Here is an 18,770-nt window from a genome sequence, read left to right on the forward strand (position 1 = left end):
GCTGTGAGCGGTGTCGTTACCCCTCTGCGAACGAAGAAAACGAGGCTCCTAGGGATGAGACCGCCGCTCCAAGGTCTCATGGTTGGGAGGGGTGCCCCTGGGATGCGAAGTAGATCTGACTCCTGGTGGGTCAAGACGCAGTCACTCTACTCTCTGGACCCCTGCGGGCGGCTCGACAGCCGGTCATTGGTGTCCGTCGAAGCTGCCTTTTGACTCTTTGAGTTCCGTGAAGGGTATCTCAGCCTGTGCGTTGCCTTTTTTTTTTTTTTTTTTTTTCCCCTCTCTCTCTCTCTCTCTCTCATAAGATTAAAACTGGAAGAGACCCGAGAGGTGCAGAACTTGAGGAAGAGGCCCAACGGAGTGAGGTGGGTACTGCTTGGGAGTGGAGGACCCAGAACAGGAGGGGATGACAGAGACACCACGTCCCCCAACTCCTCTCCCCCTTCCCGGGTCGTTGTCACAAATATATTCTCAGACATAGACAGCCCCTTTTCTTGACACACTTTACACTTTGTACTGCCTGGAGAGGGACTCAAGCGTTGTGGTTTTGTTTTTGTTTTTTTTTTTTGCAAATGTTCAATCAGGACATGTCCTGAGCCTTGTGGTCCTGAAGTTTGCTCCAGCGCTACCATGGGCTTGCCTGATAGCTCAGTTGGTAAAGAATCTGCCTGCAATGCAGGAGACCCCCGGTTCGATTCTTGGGTCTGGAAGATCCGCTGGAGAAGGGATAGGCTACACACTCCAGTATTCTTGGGGTTCCCTCGTGGCTCAGCTAGTAAAGAATCCGCCTGCAATGCGGGCGACTTGGATTCGATTCCTGGATTGCTTAGATTCCCCTGGAGAAGGGAAAAGCTACCCACTCCAGTATTCTGGACTGCAGAATTCCATGGACTGTATAGTCCATGGGGTCGCAAAGACTCGGACACGACTGAGCAAGTTTCACTTCTTCCAGAGCTACAGGTCATTGCTAGTGTTTTTGGTTTGTTTTTGTTTTAACTCCAATACTTGGGCCACCTGATATGAAGAACCGACTCACTGGAAAAGATCCTGATACTGGGAAGGATTGAAGGCAGGAGGAGAAGGAGATGATAGAAGATGAGATGTTTGGATGGCATCACCGACAGGACGGACATGAGTTTGAGTAGGCTCCGGGAATTGGTGACAGACAGGGAAGCCTGGTGTCCTGCAGTCCATGGGTTTGCAAAGCGTTGGACATGACTGAGCTGAACTGTTGACTGCACTGGGTCTTCGTTTCTATGCAGGGGCTTTCTCTAGTTGTGATGCTTGGGCTTCTCGTTGTAGTGGCTTCTCTTGTTTCAAGAGACTGGCCCTCGGGTGCCCAGACTTCAGGACTTGTGGCACACGGGCTCTGTAGTTGTGACTCACAAGCTTAGTTGCCCCTCAGCTTGCAGAATCTTCCCCTGCCAGGGATCAAATCCATGTACCCAGCATTGGCAGGTGGATTCTTAACTACTAGACCACCGGGGAATTCCAGACTAGTGTTTTTATTACACTTAAATTAATTGTGAAATGCACACTGATTGTTAAAAGAGTTTGGGAAAATTTAGAAAGGTATAATCAAGAAAATAAACAGTACCTATAATTCTCCCATAAAGAGGTGACCAGTGTTGACATTTAATGTTTTTCCCTGTCTGTTTTCTCTCTCTCTTGTAAAGACTGTGAGCAGCCTTATTTTTTTCTATGCTTCAATTGTCCCCTCTTATCCACAGGGGCTATGTTCCAAGACCCCAGTGGATGCCTGAAGCTTGAATAGTATCAACTCTTATGCAGAGTATTTTTTCCCACACTAATGGGAAGGTTGTATATACAGTGTGGACCCTCAGGACAAAAGGGTGGTTCACCTTCTCTGTCAGACCAGGCAAGAGGGCAGAGATTCATCACACTGTTCATAATAGCTGATAGATAATTTAAAACTTATGAATTTTTTATTTCTGGAATTTTCTATTTAATATTTTTGGACTGTAGATAACTGACACTGTGAAAAGTGAAACCACAGCTAAGGGGGAGGACTACTGTCTTTTCAACTCATGATACTGTGGGTATTCATCCACATTGTGGGTAATCTTTTCCCCAAAAAACCTTTTTAATAGCTGCATAATATTCCACCAGATATACATACTATAATTTAACTTATCCCCTCTATTTTGGGATCTGTAGGTCATTGTGCAAAATTTCACCACCAAATAAGACTGCAATGGTATTTTCCTAAGACTGCAATGGTATTTTCCTACACTTGTCTTTAGCCTCATTTTCTGTGAAGGCAAAATCTTAGAAATGAGGTTTCTAAGCTAAGATAATCCCAAATGACTTTGTAGGAAAGTGTACCACTTAGGTGAACACTGCCCCCACCTCTAGCATCTAGAGTGTCCCTCTCACCCTCTTTTATTTTTTAATAAAATTTATTTTGTTTATTTGGCTGCAGCAGGTCTTAGTTGTGGCACATGGGATCTTCAGTCTTCATGGAAGCGTGCAAACTCTAGGTTGCTGCATGTGGGATAGTTCCCCGACCAGGGCCGCTGCATTGAGAGTGAGGAGTCTTAGCCCCTGGACCACAGGGGAGGCCCCTGCAGTGTCTCTTGGTCCCTGTTGTTCTTGTAGGCTTTTCCATCTGGCTTTGGTGTCCAATCCTCAAATCTTAACCCCGCACTAATGTTGCAGACTTCTGGAATGTTCCTCCTCATCTCTGATCTGTGCCATCTCTCTCTCTCCTCTGCTTTTTGGTTATTCTCAGTGCTGTTGCCCTGCTGGTGGGAGAGAAGGTACAAGAAGAGACCACTCTAGTGGTGAGTTGTGGGACCCTCCCTGGGCACTGGAAAGATGTGACTGCTCTTCAGTGGGTGATTGAGTTTTCTTTCAAACATTCCACTGCAAGTTACACAGATGCTTCTTCTCCGCTGTTTGCTTTCTGCAGGATGATCCCTTTCAGATGAAGACAGGCGGGATGGTGGACATGAAGAAACTAAAGGAAAGGGGCAAAGATAAGTACGTGCAAAACAGGCTCAGAATCAAACTCACCTGCACCGCTTGCCTGGGTTTGTGTTCCCCCAGGGAGCTGGGACGTGCTGCAGCTTTTATATGACTTGAAGTGCCCTTTGTGTTCTGTAAAGAGTTATGTTGTTTAAAAGCAAAAGAAAACAAAAACTCTTCAAAAGTTAACTTAGCGTGATGTAGGAGGGACCTCTTGTAAAGGTGTATTGTATATTGTGTTTCAAACCCATGTGGAAGTTATTTTTCTTTTTTAGGAAAAACAGAAACACAGTTACCAAAATAATACAAGCAATGCAAAAGTGAAAAATAAATATATCTACTCATTCCCCCTGAAGTATCTCCAGAAGCCGTCAGCATGCTTGCGTATATTCCTGGAGTTCCTTCTGTTTACATGTTATATATGTATCTTATTGTTTTCCAACCATGGACAGGATGTTGTACCTTTCATTGCATACTTGTTTTATTCATGTAGTATCCTTTTCAGCCTCATTTATCTGTGACTCTAAGGCTCTCCTTCACTGTTCTCTTTTTTGTAGGATCAGCGAAGAGGAAGACCTCCATCTGGGGACATCATTTTCTGCAGAAACCAACCGAAGGGATGAGGATGCCGACATGTAGGTGTCAGTCTTTTTAGCAGTGAGTGTTTGCGGGTGGGCTCCAGCCAGATAGTGTCTAAGACATTTAGTCACAGATGACATTTCTAATCTTATCCAAAAACAGCAAATTTGACCCCTCTTGTGTCCCTGGTCCCCCTTACCCCACCACCTCAGGCTTGAGAACTTTGAAATCCTCAAGAATTCTTTAAGAACGTGGTTCTTAGAATTTTTAGATTCCTTGGCTAGTAGTATTCCCATCCCACCCCCTAAAAAAAATTGCAGGGAGAAACATTGGACTTGCCCATTTTTCATTTTGCCACCAAGGCTGTTAAATGAAAACTGCCATCAAAGAAACTTACATATGATGTGGTGAGACAGGATCTCATTATATAGATTGGTGCTTTATTTATTTATTTTTTTCTGAAGGACACGTGCATCAAAAAATATGGAACGCTTCACAAATTTGCGTGTCATCCTTGCGCAGGGGCCATGCTAATCTTCTCTGTATCGTTCCAATTTTAGTATATGTGCTGCTGAAGCGAGCACAGATTGGTGCTTTAAATTGAAAGATTTTAGCTTGATTTAAAAACTCAAAAGTTATTTTTGTTTTTCTCACTTCTTCATGGAATGATGGCAACTTCATCATCACCCATCATGGCTCTGGGCCAAGGTTGGGGCTGTTCTGCCCCTCCCTGAGGCCTGTGGGTATCTTGTTTCAGGATGAAGTACATTGAGACAGAGCTGAAGAAGCGGAAAGGGATTGTGGAACACGAAGAACAGAAAGTCAAGCCAAAGAATGCAGAGGATTGCCTTTATGAGCTGCCGGAAAACATCCGGGTTTCCTCGGCAAAGAAGACGGAGGAGATGCTGTCCAACCAGATGCTAAGCGGCATCCCCGAGGTGGACCTCGGCATCGAGTGAGTTTCAGACCCACGGTTGTGCCTGTCTCCCGCCCCTAGGCAGAAGGGCCAGCTCTCTGCTTTCCAGTTAACAATTAAGGGGGCTGTTTCTTAATCTGTCTTCTTGGAAACCCACAGATACAAACTTACCCTCTCTGGTCTGCAGACATGGTTGTTGCCCAGAGTTTCTCTGGGTTGGTCAGAGCAGTTAAAGACACAAGGGACTGTCACCACCAAAAACAAAAGTATTTGGTTTGTTTTACAAAGTAGAGGGTTACTTTCTTTCTGTTTTCTCTTTTATATTTATTTATTTATTCAGTTGCTTCGGGTCTTAGTTGCAGCATGCTGGATCTTTCATTGTGGCATGCTGGCTTCTCTCTAGTTGGGGCGCATGGGCTTACCATGGCATGTGGAATCTTAGTTTCCCAACCAGGGATCAAACGCAAGTGCCCTGCATTGGACGGTGGATTCTTAACCACTTGACTACCGGGGAAGTTCCGAAAGTTTGTTTTTATTTAGCCTTTGTTCACAGTGCTTCCAATAGGTCCTTGTATTCTCCTGCTCTCTTCAGCAGGAGCAGTGATAAGGTTCACCCACCCCGTGATTCTCCTTTTATTTTAACTACAAAGCATCTGCTCTAAAAGGGGACTTTTATGGAGCAAATACAGGGTCAGAATCTTCTTCAGGTGTGGTAGAAAGTTTGGAGACCTCTGGGTTCTCACCTCCTTCCTGGCCTCACTGGCTTTGAGCCTTAGGGAGTTCACCTGACCTCTGGCTTAGTTTCCCCTTGATCAGAAGAGAGTAAGTCCTGCATCTCTGATGCCGTGAGAGCGCCGTGACACTGCGGCCACAGGGGAGCTGGTGAGCTGCAGAGAGTGTGCCCTGAGGACGACATCCTTATGCAGCTGAGCGGGGGTGCTTGGAGCCCGCAGTCAGTTCCATCTGAGGCCCACAGTTGCAAAGCGCTAACCGTGGTGTGGCCCCTCTCTCCCCACAGTGCGAAAATAAAAAACATCATTTCCACGGAGGACGCCAAGGCCCGTCTGCTGGCTGAGCAGCAGAACAAGAAGAAAGACAGCGAGACCTCGTTCGTGCCCACCAACATGGCGGTGAACTACGTGCAGCACAACCGCTGTAAGCGCCGCGCTCCGGGGGGCGGCCCCTCCCCGCGCCGCTGGGCCGCGGTCCCCGGGTCCCCCCACTCTGTCTGACATGCCCCTGGTCTCCCGTCCAGTTTACCACGAGGAGCTCAACGCTCCCATACGGAGAAACAAAGAGGAGCCCAAAGCCCGACCCTTGCGCGTGGGGGACACAGAGAAGCCGGAGCCTGAGCGTGAGTACAGCAGGGCCTCGGGCCGCTGGGGGCGGCGTGGCCCAGGGTCCGTGCAGGCGGGGAGGGGCGGCGCTTGGGCCTTGGGGCCACGGCATCTGGGTCTAGTTCTTTCTCTGGACCATGGTTGTGTGCCGTCCCCTTTCCCAGCCTCAGTTTCCTCACCTTTAAAGTGGGGTTGGTAATAAAATGTACCACTTGGGGTTGCTCTAAGGATTTAAGGGCTATCAAATATAACAGAGACTCAGAAAACTTGGATAAGCAAAAACAAACGTTACTTGTGGTTTCACCACCCAAGGAAGGCCGCAGTTAACATTTTTTATTTTTAAATTTTATTTTATTGAAGCATAGTTTTATTTACAGCATTGCATTAGTTTCCACTGTATACAAAGTGATTCAGCTACACATGGGCATGCATGTCCTTCTTCAGTCTTTTCTGTTATGGTTTATTGCCGGATGCTGAGCACAGTCCTCTGTGCTGTACAGTAGATCTTTTTTTTCTCTGAACTGTACAGCGGGTTCTCTTTATTTATTTATTTATTTTTTAATTGTAATATAATTGCTTTCCACTGCCGTGTTAGTTTCTGGTATATACAACATTGTTACGTATTGTTAACCCTCAGTATTCTCAGGGGGCTGGTTCCAGGACCTGCTGCCGACACCAGAATCTATGGATGCTCAAGCTCAAGTTCCACAGTCAGCCCTCGGTACCCACGGCTTCCAACCAACAGCAATTGTAACTGCAGCATTACACAGCCTGGGGTTGGTTGTTGAACCCATGGATACCAAGGGTGAACTGTGTAACCTTCCCGACTTTTTTAAAAAAATACATGTATTGTATACATACTTAATAGGATGTCACCGCTCTTTAGTGTCCTCTGCCTGTCTCTTCATGACAGTAAATTACATTCTCCCTTTCAATGGGCACACCACGCTCTGCTGGACAGGTAGACATCCTTTAGTCTAACCGTTTCCCTCTGGCGAGACACTCAGCTTGTTTCCCATGTTTCCCTATCTAATGATGATCATCCTTGACTCTATGGTGTCTTAATGCTGTCTTCTGAGAATTCGACAAATGATCCCCTGGAAGCGTGATGCTAACGTGTTCCACCAGCGGCATCCAGCAGTGCCCTTCCCCACATGCTCTTAGCACCAGGCAGTGTCATCTCTTTCATCAACAATGGGACAATTCTTAGGAAATGCTAATTGCTGAGACTTCTCTGGTTCTTCCTTCCTACTTCAAAAATGATTTTCTGTAACACTTTGGTCGAGTAGTCTTTGATTCCCAAAGAGTTTCCTGTTATTAATATCTGTTAAACAGATTTTAGAGGCACCAGATTTGGGTTCAATGCTTAGCTTCCTGTCACTTTCTGAGTGACCTTGAGCAAGTCAGCTAACCTCTCTGAGGAGAGTTGGTAACATGCCCCTGCTAGGATTTCTGGGCAGGTGAAAGGAAGTCGTGTCTAAAAACATTTGTGCCCTGCCTGACACCTAGTCAGACTCTCAATGCAGTTGAGACTTTGCTGAATTTGTTATTGTTCATTCGCTGAGTAATGTGTGACTCTTTGTGACTCCAATGGACTGAAGAACGCCCGCTTCCCTGTCCTTTACTATCTCCTGGAGTTTGCTCAAACTCGTGTCCATTGAGTCAATGATGTTACCTAAAAATCTCATTCTCTGTCGCCCTCTTCTGCCCTCAGTCTTTCCCAGCATCAGGGTCTTTTGCAGTGAGTCAGCTCTTTACATCAGGTGGCCAGAGTATTGGAGCTTCAGCTTTAGCATCAATCCCTCCAGTGAATATTCAGGATTGATTTCCTTTAGGATGGACTGGTTTGATCTCTTTGCAGTCCACGGGACTCTGTTGTTCACCTGGTCTAACACTAAAGTCAGCATATTTCAGCTGGCACCTGACTCCACCATACTTACTGCTCTTCACTCAGTAACACATACCTACTGAGGCCTTCCCGTGTTCCTGTTGACTAGGGTAGGCATTGGGGCGCCTCTTGGGAGTGAGACACAGGTATGGTTGTCCTGGCCTGTGCAGAGCTAAGCCTGTCAGTGGCTTCCAGCATGGCAAACAGCTTTTCCTCTTTTCCTTCTCAGGGTCCCCTCCCAACCGCAAGCGTCCTGCTAATGAGAAGGCCACGGATGATTATCATTACGAGAAGTTCAAGAAGATGAACAGGCGGTACTGAGGGAGGCTAAATGGGGAGAGGTGCAGCGTGGGATATAAATACTGTTGTCCACTCCCTTTATCCCCATGATGAAAGATTTCCTGGACAGAAGCCTGCTCATTGGCTAGCAGATGGCTCCCAAAACAGACTCTGTCAGTCCTGCTGCTTACCTGTGGGATTTTCAGGCATTGAATTTGTAACCTTTTGAAACAATGTGTAGTTTTCCTTTTTGGGAGCAAACTAGTCTTGTGAGCATTATTAAATCTTGTTTGTAAATATGTTGACTTTCTCTTAGTATTTGCCCTGGGTCAGGAGGAAACAGCTCTGTGTTTCAGGGTGAGATAATATCCTTTTGATTGGGCTTTTATTATAATATATGCAGTCATTGTCTTTTGCTTTCAGATATCTAGAGTGAGATTCAGAAATGCTTCCTTCACTGTTTACAGTGGATCCAGCTGAAAGTAGAAAAATCTAGACGATCAAAGGAACACTAGTATTTTCTGACTTTTACAGTTATGTTTCTTTTCATTAAAGAAAGAAAAAGTAATTTCTATCATTTTAAGCATTTAAATATTAAATATGAAATGGACCCAGCGTTTTTTGTTTTGCGTCTCCTTACACCAGCAGTGATCATGTGTTCATAGCCTGGGGGCTGGGTAACTCAAAAGCAAAGTTCAGTCATTGAGAGGGGTTTTTCTCATTTGGGATAGGCACCAAACTTTGAGCTATCAGGTTGGTGCCACTTGTGCTGTTGCTTTTCGTGAGGTAGGTACACAGGTTGTGATGAGGAAAGAACAGGTTGGTTGACTCCTGGGCTGATTTAAATCAGGTATCATGTGGTTACTGACATTTGGCTTTGGAGTCGGATCCGAGTCCTGCTCACAGCTTCTTTATTAAATTCTTGGACACATCCGTTTGCCTTGCAGCCTGTTTGCTCATCTGTAAGAGATTTTCTTTTCTTCCCCTTCACTCAAACGCAAGGTCAGTGAAGCCACGATTCACCTGCACCTCATTTTTTTTCCTTCAATCCCCAGGATCTAGTCCATAGGAGAGCCTCAAAATTATGAATGAATGAATGAGAGGAAATAATTGTTACCTGGGAGAGACCTGACCAACACTACCTTATCCAGGTGAGGAAGGTCAATGTCAACAGTCATAAATCATGTTGATTATATGTACCTATGATATGATGTTATAAAAATAGCATCTCTGTAAAGTATATTCCTCCCCCAAACCCATAACTCCAATCTAAGAAGAGCATCAAATTCCAGTAGTTGAGAATCCTACAAAAGATTAGGGCTTCCTACGTGGCTCAGTGGTAAAGAATCCCCCTGCCAAAACAGGAGACACCGGTTGGATCCCTGGCTGTGGGGAATCCCCTGGAGACGGAAATGGCAACCCACTCCAGTATTCTTGCCTGGGAAATCCCGTGGACGGAGGAGCCTGGCTTTGCTATAGCCCATGGGGTCGCAAAAAAAGAGCGACTGAACAACTAAACAACAAGGAAATAAAAAACTTTAGTTACGATATATCAACATGGGCTCATTAATTTTAACAAATGTAACATAACTAATGACAGCAACAACAAAACCTACTAGTGTAAGATGTGAACAATAGCGGGAACTGCGTGCGAGGGTGTGGTAATGTGGAACCTCTCTGTTCAGTCCTCTCAACTTTTCTATAAACGAAAGTCAGTAAAGTCGCTCAGTCGTGTCCGACTCTTTGCGACCCCGTGGACAGCAGCCCACCAGGCTCCTCTGTCCATGGGATTCTCCAGGCAAGAGTACTGGAGTGAGTAGTCATTTCCTTCTCCAGGGGATCTTCCCGACCCAGGGATCGAACCCGGGTCTCCAGCATTGCAGGCGGACCGTCTGAGCCACCAGGGAAGCCCATGTAAAACTGTGCCCCAAAAGCAAGTTTTACTAAAAGAGAAAAAAAGTTGGCCCCTCCAACTACCCCAGCACCCAAAGCAGGAAAGGGCTTTGCCCTTCACAAAGATGGCGGCCGCCGGCGTCGAAGGCGATCCGCCTCTTTGAAGAATGGCGGCGCCGGCGGGAGGAAGCGGAAGCGCGGTCTGGTGGCGGCGCCGGTCGGCGGTAGGCGCGAGAACGCGCAGGGCGGCGCGGGTCCCGGCATGAAGCTGGGGCGGGCTGCGCTGGGCCTGCTGCTGCTGGCGCCGTTGGCGGTGCGGGCGGTGGAGCCCATCAGCCTGGGACTGGCTCTGGCCGGCGTCCTCACCGGTTACATCTCCTACCCGCGCCTCTACTGCCTGTTCGCCGAGTGCTGCAGCCCGAAGCGGAGCCTCAGCCGGGAAGGTAGGATGGGCCGGGGGCTGGTGCGAGAGCTGGAAAGGGGGTCAGAGGCGGGGGGCGGCCAGGAGGCCCGGAAGCCCGGGCAGTGCCCAGCCGGTGGCTGGAGGTGGGGCCCGCACCCGGAACCGGCGTGCGGCACAGGGCCTGGCTCCTGGGCCACGACCGCAGGCCGATCGGACTCTGGTCTGAGACCTGCGGATGCCAGCTGCACCTTCCCAGAAAGCGGGCGGAAACTTCCTTCAGAGATTTTTTTTGCTCATTCCTCGCCGGAGACGGGAAGGCTGGTGGGGGCTCTCCCGACGCGGAGCAGCGGGGCCGAATTACGCTGCCCTTTTTCTTCTGCCGGCCTTCGGGTGGGGAGGGACAGGGGTGGGGTGAGGGGCTCGCGCTGCTGGCGGAGGCACTGGAGCCAGGGGTCTCATCCGAAAGAGTGGGCAGGACTTGCAGAGGGAGGGCCTCCTGGACTCACGGGTCACCTGGGCCGAGTGCCTACCTACGTCTGCGTCCCAGTAAACGCTTGGAAGACCTTAGTGGGCTTTGCTGGCTTTACATGAACCTGTAAACTGGGCTACGTTTTGCCAGGTGTGTCCCCCTACTCCCCGCCTGACTGGCTTTGATTTTTTTCGCAGCGCTGCAGAAGGATCTCGACAGCAAGCTCTTCGGACAGCATCTTGCAAAGAAAGTCATCTTAAATGCTGTGTCTGGCTTCATCAGCAACCCGAAGCCCAAGAAACCTCTCACCCTCTCCCTGCACGGGTGGACAGGCACTGGCAAAAATTTTGTCAGCAAGATCATCGCGGAGAATATCTACGAGGGTGGTCTGAACAGTGACTATGTCCACCTGTTTGTGGCCACGCTGCACTTCCCACACATCTCGAATATCACCCTGTATAAGGCAAGGGTCAAATTTTGGGATCCTCCCCGGATGATGCTGGCTTTGGGGTTTCTTTGTTGGGGGATGGGATTTGGATGTTCTGTGTTGAAAGGAGTGAACCCTGAAAACAGCCACACGTGTTGTTTTGCCTTTAAAAAGTGTGGAAATTACAGAGGGTTGGAGATGACAGGAGCAATGACACCATCAAAGCTTGTGGTGGTTTCTGAAAACAGACTGCGTGTGGTACTCAGTAAGTGGTGTGGTAGGATTTTAGAGATGGATATAATCAAATCCAGTTTAAAGCTCTTCAAATCTAACATGTTTTATAAAAGGAGAAACATTTCTAGGGAGGCCTAAGTTTGGTTTTACACTTGAACTCACTGATTTAACAGCCTGGCTTTCGGGGCAGACACACCTGAATTTGAGCCCCAGGCTCCCACCTATAAGCTATGTAATGTTGGGAGAGTCACCTGACCTCTCTTGAGACTCAGGTTCTTCATCTATCAAATGGCGGTTGTGAGAATTTCTTTTTAACGAATTTTTTACCATGCCACATAGCATGTTGGGTCTTGGTTCCCTGACCAGGGTTTGAACCCGTGCCACCCCCTGCAGTGGAAGCTGGGAATCTTAACCACTGCATCACCAGGGAAGTCTGAGAATTTCTTGAGCTCTTAAACCTGTCGAATATGTGCTCATGTGCTCAACATGATGCTCAGCACATGAGCATTCAGATCACTGGTAACTTATTGCCTCTTTTTTTTTTTTGGTCTCACCTGTGTGAACACATTTTTCCCTTCAGCTTGGATGAGCATCAGGGTCACTGACTGCCCAGGAGTTCCTGGGATGTGAGGCTTTCGCTGCTACAACTGGGAAAGTTCCAGGCAAATAGGGACGAGTTGGTCTTCCTAGTTAGCATTCCATCTTCACTGTTTAATAGCTATGTGACTGAGCAAGTTACATAACCTCCCTGCACCTCAGTTTCCTTGTCTGTGAAACAGAAAATGCAGTGGTGAACTGCTTTGATGGGTTTTGGAAGATCACAATAAAACAGGTGAACCGTGCTTCGAACAGGGTCTTGTCTGTAGTGAGTGCTCCATGTACGTTCTCTGTTGTTGTCTGTAAGAGGGAGGAGCAGAATGGAAGGCCTTGGCTGCTGGAGCCTGCCAGACCTGAGGGAATCCTCATATAAACAGTGACTTACTTTGTGGCCTTGTTCAAGTCACTCCAGCTCTCCTGAGGTTCTTGTTCTGTAAATAGAGGTTAATTCATATCTACAAAGCAGAGTTGGGCGTCCCAGGTGGTGCTAGGGGTAAAGAACCCACCTGCCAACGTAAGAGACACAGGTTTGATCTCTGGGTTGGGAAGATCCCCTGGAGGAGGGCATGGCAACCCACTCCAGTATTCTTGCCTGGAGAATCTCATGAACAGGAGAGTTGACTGGTTATAGTTCACGGGGCCGCAAAGAGTCAGACACGACTGAAGTGATTTTGCACAAAAAGAGCAAAGTTACTGCTTTGGTTAACAGACACCCATGGAACACTGTATCCATGGTCTGAGTAGCCAAGCAAAACTCCACATCATAAGACGTCAAGACCTATATTGTAACTTCCAGAATTTTCCTCAGAAACTAACAGCTAACTTTCTTCTTACCTTGTGTGTGTGTTCAGTCGCTTCACTTGTGTCTGACTCTTTGCAACCCCATGGACTGTAGTCTGCTAGGCTCCTCTGTCCATGGAATTCTTCACACAAGAATATTGGAGTGGATTGCATGCTCTCCTCCAGGGGATCTTCCTGACCCAGCGATCCAACCTGGGTCTCCTGTGTCTCCTGCGTTGCAGACGGATTCTTTACCTACTGAGCCACCTGGGAAGCCCTCTCCTTATAGTAGGGGAAAACATCTAGGAAAGCATTGTGAAAACCATAGCTCAAATTTCTGATGAAAAGGGTCCTCTCTCCTCATCTTGATTGCTTAATATAAGAAGTACCTACATAATGTTCGTAGGGAATGTTCCATTTAAGCAGATTTATTCTAGTGGCCTCCAGGCACTGTTTCAGAAACTCAGGAATGTTGCCTCCCCACACTCATCTTCAAGCATGTGTACTCTTGAGGTCTCTTTACCCCTCTGGAAACGTTAGAGCCCTTCTCCAGGTTCTTCCAAAGACTTACTCAGGGAAGAGGTTACTCAGTCTCTGCCTTCCCCCAAGAAGGCTGGTGTCCACAGAATATGTTTTTAACATGTTCATTTTGATGACAGAGGACTAGCAATGTAGCATCCATGTGACATGTCACAGGACAAGAATTATAATCAGGGTGCGGGGCCTTGGAATCAGGCAGGGTGTGGTTCAAATCTTCCCTCTGTTACAGACCAATTTTTTAACATTGGGGAAATTTTGGAGTCTCAGTTGATTATGCGCTTTGTGCCTTGGCCTTCTCATCTGTAAGATGGGCGTGATGATGCCCACTATGTGGGTTGTGGTGAGGAACAGAAGAGCTCGCGTGAAGTTCCCAGCACAGCGGGAAGCACACAGTGAGCTCTTGTAAATGCAGGCTCTGTAGACCCCATCTGTAGTGTAATAGCGCCCCCCACCCCGGCTGTGTCGGTCGCACTTCTGAGAACCTCTTGGCTTCCCCCTTGTCACTCAGGATCAGTTACAGTCGTGGATTCGCGGCAACGTGAGTGCCTGTGCAAGGTCCATCTTCATATTTGACGAAATGGACAAGATGCACGCCGGCCTCATAGACGCCATCAAGCCTTACCTAGACTATTACGACAACCTGGATGGCGTCTCCTATCAGAAAGCCATCTTCATATTTCTCAGGTAAAGTCGGGGCCGGGACATGGTTGAGCTCTGAGCCCCAGCCCTAGGGGCTTCGGGGAGAAGCACCCCAGTCCTTATTCATTGGAATTGTCCCGCAGCAATGCTGGAGCAGAAAGGATCACAGACGTGGCTTTAGATTTCTGGAGAAGTGGAAAGCAGAGGGAAGAAATCAAGCTCAAAGACATGGAGCATGCCTTGTCTGTGTCGGCCTTCAATAACAAGAACAGTAAGTGGGGGCACTGCTCTGGCGGTCCGGTGGTTAAGACTCTGCACTTGCAATGCAGGGGCCGTGGGTTTGAACCCTGGTCAGGGAGCTGAGATCCCATAGGCAGTGCAGCGCGGTGAAGGAAAAGAAAGCACGGTAAATGGAGTTATCTGCTCCCAACACCAGACCCCTCCCCTGGCCCCATTCATGATCCTGCATCCCTGCTTTAGATTGACAGCCTCCCCATCACCTGGGACCGATTCTCAGTCCCTTCCCCAGGCCTACTGAGGTCTGAATTCCTGAGGGAATCTGTAAACAAACTCCAGGTGACTTTTACTCACACTCAAGAAAGAGGAACTTTGTTGATCCTCAAGATCTCGAAAATTTGCTTCTGTTTTCTTCAGCTAAGTTGAAGCAGGTGGTAGAACAAGGAGGGCTGCTGGGGATGCTCTGATGGAGATGGGCCGTCAGGTCCCTTGCTGTCTTGCCTTACCCTGGAACTCTGAGGGTCTGTGCCCCAGAGGAATAGCCTGACAAGGATGGGCTGCAGTTTTAAATAGAGTGGTGAGGGAAGGCTCATGGGAGGGTGACATCTGAGCTGACCTGAGGAGTGAGGGAGCCATGTGGAAACAAGAGGGAAAGGCATCGCACCAGAGGGAACAGCACACGCGAGGCCCCTGAGGTGGGAGTGTGCCTGAACGAAGAGGAACATAGGAGAAGAGCAGGAGGCCAGATAAGAGCTGGAGCTTGGGGTAGGCTGCAGGTCGTGGAAGGCCTGGGGACCCACAGCAGGGCTTGACTGCAAGTGGAAAAGGGAGTCCTTGGAGGGTTTTGAGTTGACTGCCCTGTTCAGACCTAGTTTTAACAGGGCTGCCTGGCTGCCAGGTGGAGAACAGACTGAGGCGGCAGCGGGGGCGGGGGCAAGGCCAGCGAGGAGCAGCTGCAACAACCCGGGGGAGAGATGCTGGCGGCTTGGGGGTGGGAGGTCACGGTCGGCCTGGCATGTGTTTTGAAGGTAGAAACAGTGAGATTTCCTAAAGGACTGTGTGGGAATGAGAAAGGAATTGAGGATCTGGCCTGAGCACTTGGCAGGGCCTCCCTGCCCGCCCTGTTCGTTCAGGGGACCGCCTCCAGGAGGAGCAGGTTTGCAGGGAGCGGGGGAAATGACACGTTGGAGGCGTGGGAACAGAGGTGTGGAGCAGGCCGCTGAAGTCCCAGTGCACGTGGGTGGGGGCACATGGGGGAGGGGCCGTCAGGCTGAGGATCGACCAGGGAATGATCAGTCAGTGTTATGTAAGGCCATTTGCTGCACCTGAGCGATCTTCAGGGGTCTCTGGGGGTCCTGGTTGTCCTGACTCCCTGGCCGATTAGCCTTCCGCCCTCCTTGCCTGACGGCCCCAGTGAGCATTCACAGCCCTTGGCAGTACCTGGAATCGTCTGTTTACTGGCTGACTGGGCGGCTCCTCCGTTGTGCACCCCGGGAGGCAGGTCAGCGTCTGCCTGGCTGGGCTCCGTCCCCAGCCTCAGGCAAGTCCGGCAGGCCTTCAGGAGACTGGCCAGGGCTGTCCCAGTCGCTGCGGGCCTACCGCTCAGCCCTCAGTTTGGTTCTTTCCCGCGGCCACAGACTGCACCCCATCCAGGCAGTCAGGTGTTACTGAGCACCAGCTGGGTACAAAGCCCCATTGGGCAGGACGAGAATAAACCCATTGTGATACCGTGATTGACAGTAAGAAACACGTGTCTGGCCTTTGTCCACATTTTTCTGGCCCAGAGCTCCTAAAGACCTTGGAGTTTCCAAGTGGCAAGAGCCATAAAGGTGTCTTGATGTTCCTGACAAGCCCCTTTCAGCCACTCCGGAGTCTGTGTTAAGTGAGGTGACTTTTGGAGAATACCTAAGGTGGGGGGCGCTTTCCAGGGGAACCGCCCTGGATTGGAGGGTTGCAGCTTTCAGTCTCCAACGCTTTCAGGCCCCTGGGGAGAGGAGGGGCGGCTAAAGGCTGAATCAGTCGCCAGTGGCCAGTGATATAATCAGTCATGCCTATGTAAAGAATTTTCTGTAAGAACCCTAAAGAGCAGGGTTCGGAGAGCTCTAGGCTGGTGAAGGCGCAGAGATTTGGGGAGAGTGGTGGGCTCAGAGTTCATGGGAGCTCCACGTCCCTTGCCCCATGCATCTCCTCCAGCTGGCTGTTCCTGAGTCATATCCTTTTATATAAACCGGTAATCTAGTCATAAAAGGTTTCTCTGAGTTCCATGAGCTCCACTTGCAAAGTAATTGAACCCAAGGAGGGGGGGTGGCGTCGGCACCTCAGAAGCACAGGGGACAGCCGGAGCTTCCGGTCGGGGGGCTGGGGAGGCCGTCTTGTGGGACCTGACGCAGTCTCCGGGCGCGGTGTCATCAGAACCGAGGTGAACTGTAGGACCTCCGGGTGGTGTCAGAGAAGCGCCTGGTAGCGTGGGGGAGAAACCCAGGTGGGCATGGCGGCAGAGCCGGGCCAGGATTAAGGCACAGGCCGGAAGCGGGAAGGGGAGACAGTTCTGAAGAACCTCGGGCTGCAACCCAGCGGGTGCTGCCTCGCCTCAGAGGAGGGAGTGGGACGGTCCAGAGGCCGGGGATCTGGGGGGCCCTGTGACCGCAGGCGGCTCAGGCCTCATCCGGGAAAGCGCACGCCCTGCAGCTGGAACAGCACTGTCCTCACACATTACCTCCCGGGACGGGGGTTCTTTTGGTCCCCCAAACCCTCTGGAGGGTTTGGACACGGTGGCGGCAGCAGTGAGCGTCCACCCTGTCGCTAATCCAGCCACAGGAACCCCAGCCAGTCGCAAATTTCCAAGAGGCTGGTCTTCCCCCGGGAACCTGCCAACCTGTGAGTCTGGTCCCTCGCCTGCATGGCCTGTCTGTCCTGGGACGGCTGGTGAGCCTCCTTCCCACTCGAGGTCTTGAGCTCACGTCTTCAGAGGCCTCCTCGCCCACCGTGGCGTCACCCTGTCATCTGCTGTCATAGGAGCATCACCCCAGCAGTCTCACCCCCACTGTCGAGCTGGGCGAGCTCACTGGTTAGTCTGCCTGCTCCTTAGACCGAGCCCCCCCGGAGGGCAGGCGCAGGGCTCCACCTCGTGGTGGACACCCGGCCGATGCATGTGGCCGGGCGGACGGACTGACAGTGGATGAACAGCACCTTTTTCTTTTTCCCAGGTGGCTTCTGGCATAGCAGCTTAATTGACCGAAACCTCATTGACTATTTCGTTCCCTTCCTCCCGCTGGAATATAAACACCTGAAGATGTGCATCAGAGTCGAAATGCAGTCCCGAGGCTACAAGGTGGACGAGGACATTGTGAGCAGGGTGGCCGAGGAGATGACATTTTTCCCCAAAGAGGAGAGAGTTTTCTCCGACAAAGGCTGCAAAACCGTGTTCACCAAGTTAGATTACTACTACGATGATTGATGGCACCAGAGCAGCTTCCCACATCCCCGCTCCGGTCCTGGAAGAGGAGCAAGATGAATTCTTCCTGTGTGACAGGATAAGCACTTCCCCAGGCATTGTTTTTTCATCCAGCAGAACCCTCAGGCTGTCAGTGACAGATGCAGATGGGGAACAGCCCCCGGGGCCTGCAGAGGAGGGGAGGAGCCAGCGCCCAGCCAAGCCAGGGCTCATGATTTTTTTCTTTAAAAAATCATGTTTTAATTTCAAGTGTTTCTGTTTCAAGGAAGGATGAATCAGTTTTACTGAAAAATGTGATAATTTTTATTTAAAATGGTTTTTAACATTATGAGACACTTTTCAGACTCTTAAGTTGTTGACTTGTGTGTGTTTTTTAATAATCTCCTATCATTACAACATATGCCGTGATGTCACTACTGCATAAATGCCCAAGCCAGCCGCCCTCAGTCTGTCCTCTGTAGGATGGCGTGACTTGGGACCGAGGCTAGCGCGGCGAGCAGACCTGTCATGGGATGACCATCGCAAGGGCGATGAGCCTTTAGATAGGAAGACACACTCAGGCCCGTCACAGATAAGGCCCGAGTGTCCTTCCCAGGAGTGTTCATCACAGTGACACTGTGAACTGTAACACTGTGAATGATCTTAGTAACACTGTGAACAATTTGTTAGAAACAGAATTTCCTGGAAAGAAAAGTGTCTGCAAGCCTGTCCTTGCCTGTCAGTCAGCTTTGCAAAGGCCCTTCTCTGCTTTCCATTCCTGAATGAGCCATGCACTATGGCAGGTTTTGCCAAATTTTCATAAAATACGGTTTTTCATATTTTTTTACTCATTTTCATCATGTTTAATCAGAACTCCCCAAACCTTAGCTGCCCCCATAATGCTAGGCAGTGTTTCTGTTTGTTAAATAAATGGTATGATTTGGGAATACATTTTAAAAGTGAAAAACCAGACGCCTCGAGGCCCTACCTCCTGTGCTTGAGCTGTGAATTGAGACCTAACAGAGCATCCCAGGCCGAAATGGGGAGGAGTGTGACACAGCTGAGGATCTGGGTGGCTCCGGCTCTGCTCCGTGCCCTGGGGTGTCACGGTGTCTTGCGTTCATGGAGCTC

At 49.6% G+C, this 18,770-nt stretch overlaps 2 protein-coding genes and 1 non-coding gene across 4 annotated transcripts in view; 2 read left to right on the forward strand and 1 right to left on the reverse strand.

The window, feature by feature from the left end:
• Nucleotides 1-8,602, forward strand: part of C3H9orf78 (chromosome 3 C9orf78 homolog) — a 416,805-nt gene extending 408,203 nt beyond the window's left edge. For both annotated transcript variants that reach the window (XM_065928265.1, XM_065928264.1), the window contains 8 exons: nucleotides 306-365; nucleotides 2,753-2,804; nucleotides 2,933-3,003; nucleotides 3,546-3,623; nucleotides 4,325-4,522; nucleotides 5,502-5,638; nucleotides 5,739-5,837; nucleotides 7,938-8,602. In XM_065928265.1, coding sequence (XP_065784337.1) covers nucleotides 306-365; nucleotides 2,753-2,804; nucleotides 2,933-3,003; nucleotides 3,546-3,623; nucleotides 4,325-4,522; nucleotides 5,502-5,638; nucleotides 5,739-5,837; nucleotides 7,938-8,029 — 787 coding nt within the window. In that variant the 3' untranslated portion in view covers nucleotides 8,030-8,602. The remainder of the gene's footprint in view (nucleotides 1-305; nucleotides 366-2,752; nucleotides 2,805-2,932; nucleotides 3,004-3,545; nucleotides 3,624-4,324; nucleotides 4,523-5,501; nucleotides 5,639-5,738; nucleotides 5,838-7,937) is intronic.
• LOC136165604 (U6 spliceosomal RNA) lies at nucleotides 4,045-4,151 on the reverse strand. The gene has a single exon (XR_010662612.1). It is a non-coding gene; the product is annotated as a U6 spliceosomal RNA (small nuclear RNA).
• Nucleotides 8,603-10,001: 1,399 nt separating the features above from the next.
• Nucleotides 10,002-18,011, forward strand: TOR1A (torsin family 1 member A). The gene is made up of 5 exons (XM_065928269.1): nucleotides 10,002-10,323; nucleotides 10,950-11,215; nucleotides 13,839-14,014; nucleotides 14,113-14,240; nucleotides 17,413-18,011. The coding sequence occupies exons 1-5, from the start codon at nucleotides 10,143-10,145 to the stop codon at nucleotides 17,661-17,663; spliced, it is 1,002 nt and encodes a 333-aa protein (XP_065784341.1). The 5' UTR covers nucleotides 10,002-10,142; the 3' UTR covers nucleotides 17,664-18,011.
• The last annotated feature ends 759 nt before the right edge of the window (nucleotides 18,012-18,770 follow it).

The sequence above is a fragment of the Muntiacus reevesi genome, chromosome 3, assembly GCF_963930625.1.
Source record: "Muntiacus reevesi chromosome 3, mMunRee1.1, whole genome shotgun sequence".
In the NCBI taxonomy this organism is placed as follows: Eukaryota; Metazoa; Chordata; class Mammalia; order Artiodactyla; family Cervidae; genus Muntiacus; species Muntiacus reevesi.

Excerpts from the sequence above, each read along its gene's own strand:
- TOR1A (XM_065928269.1), top strand. The coding sequence starts at position 10,143 with ATGAAGCTGGGGCGGGCTGCGCTGGGCCTGCTGCTGCTGGCGCCGTTG. Across the intron at positions 11,216-13,838 it reads CGAATATCACCCTGTATAAG|GATCAGTTACAGTCGTGGAT; the intron begins GCAAGGGTCAAA and ends CTTGTCACTCAG. Across the intron at positions 14,241-17,412 it reads GGCCTTCAATAACAAGAACA|GTGGCTTCTGGCATAGCAGC; the intron begins GTAAGTGGGGGC and ends TCTTTTTCCCAG.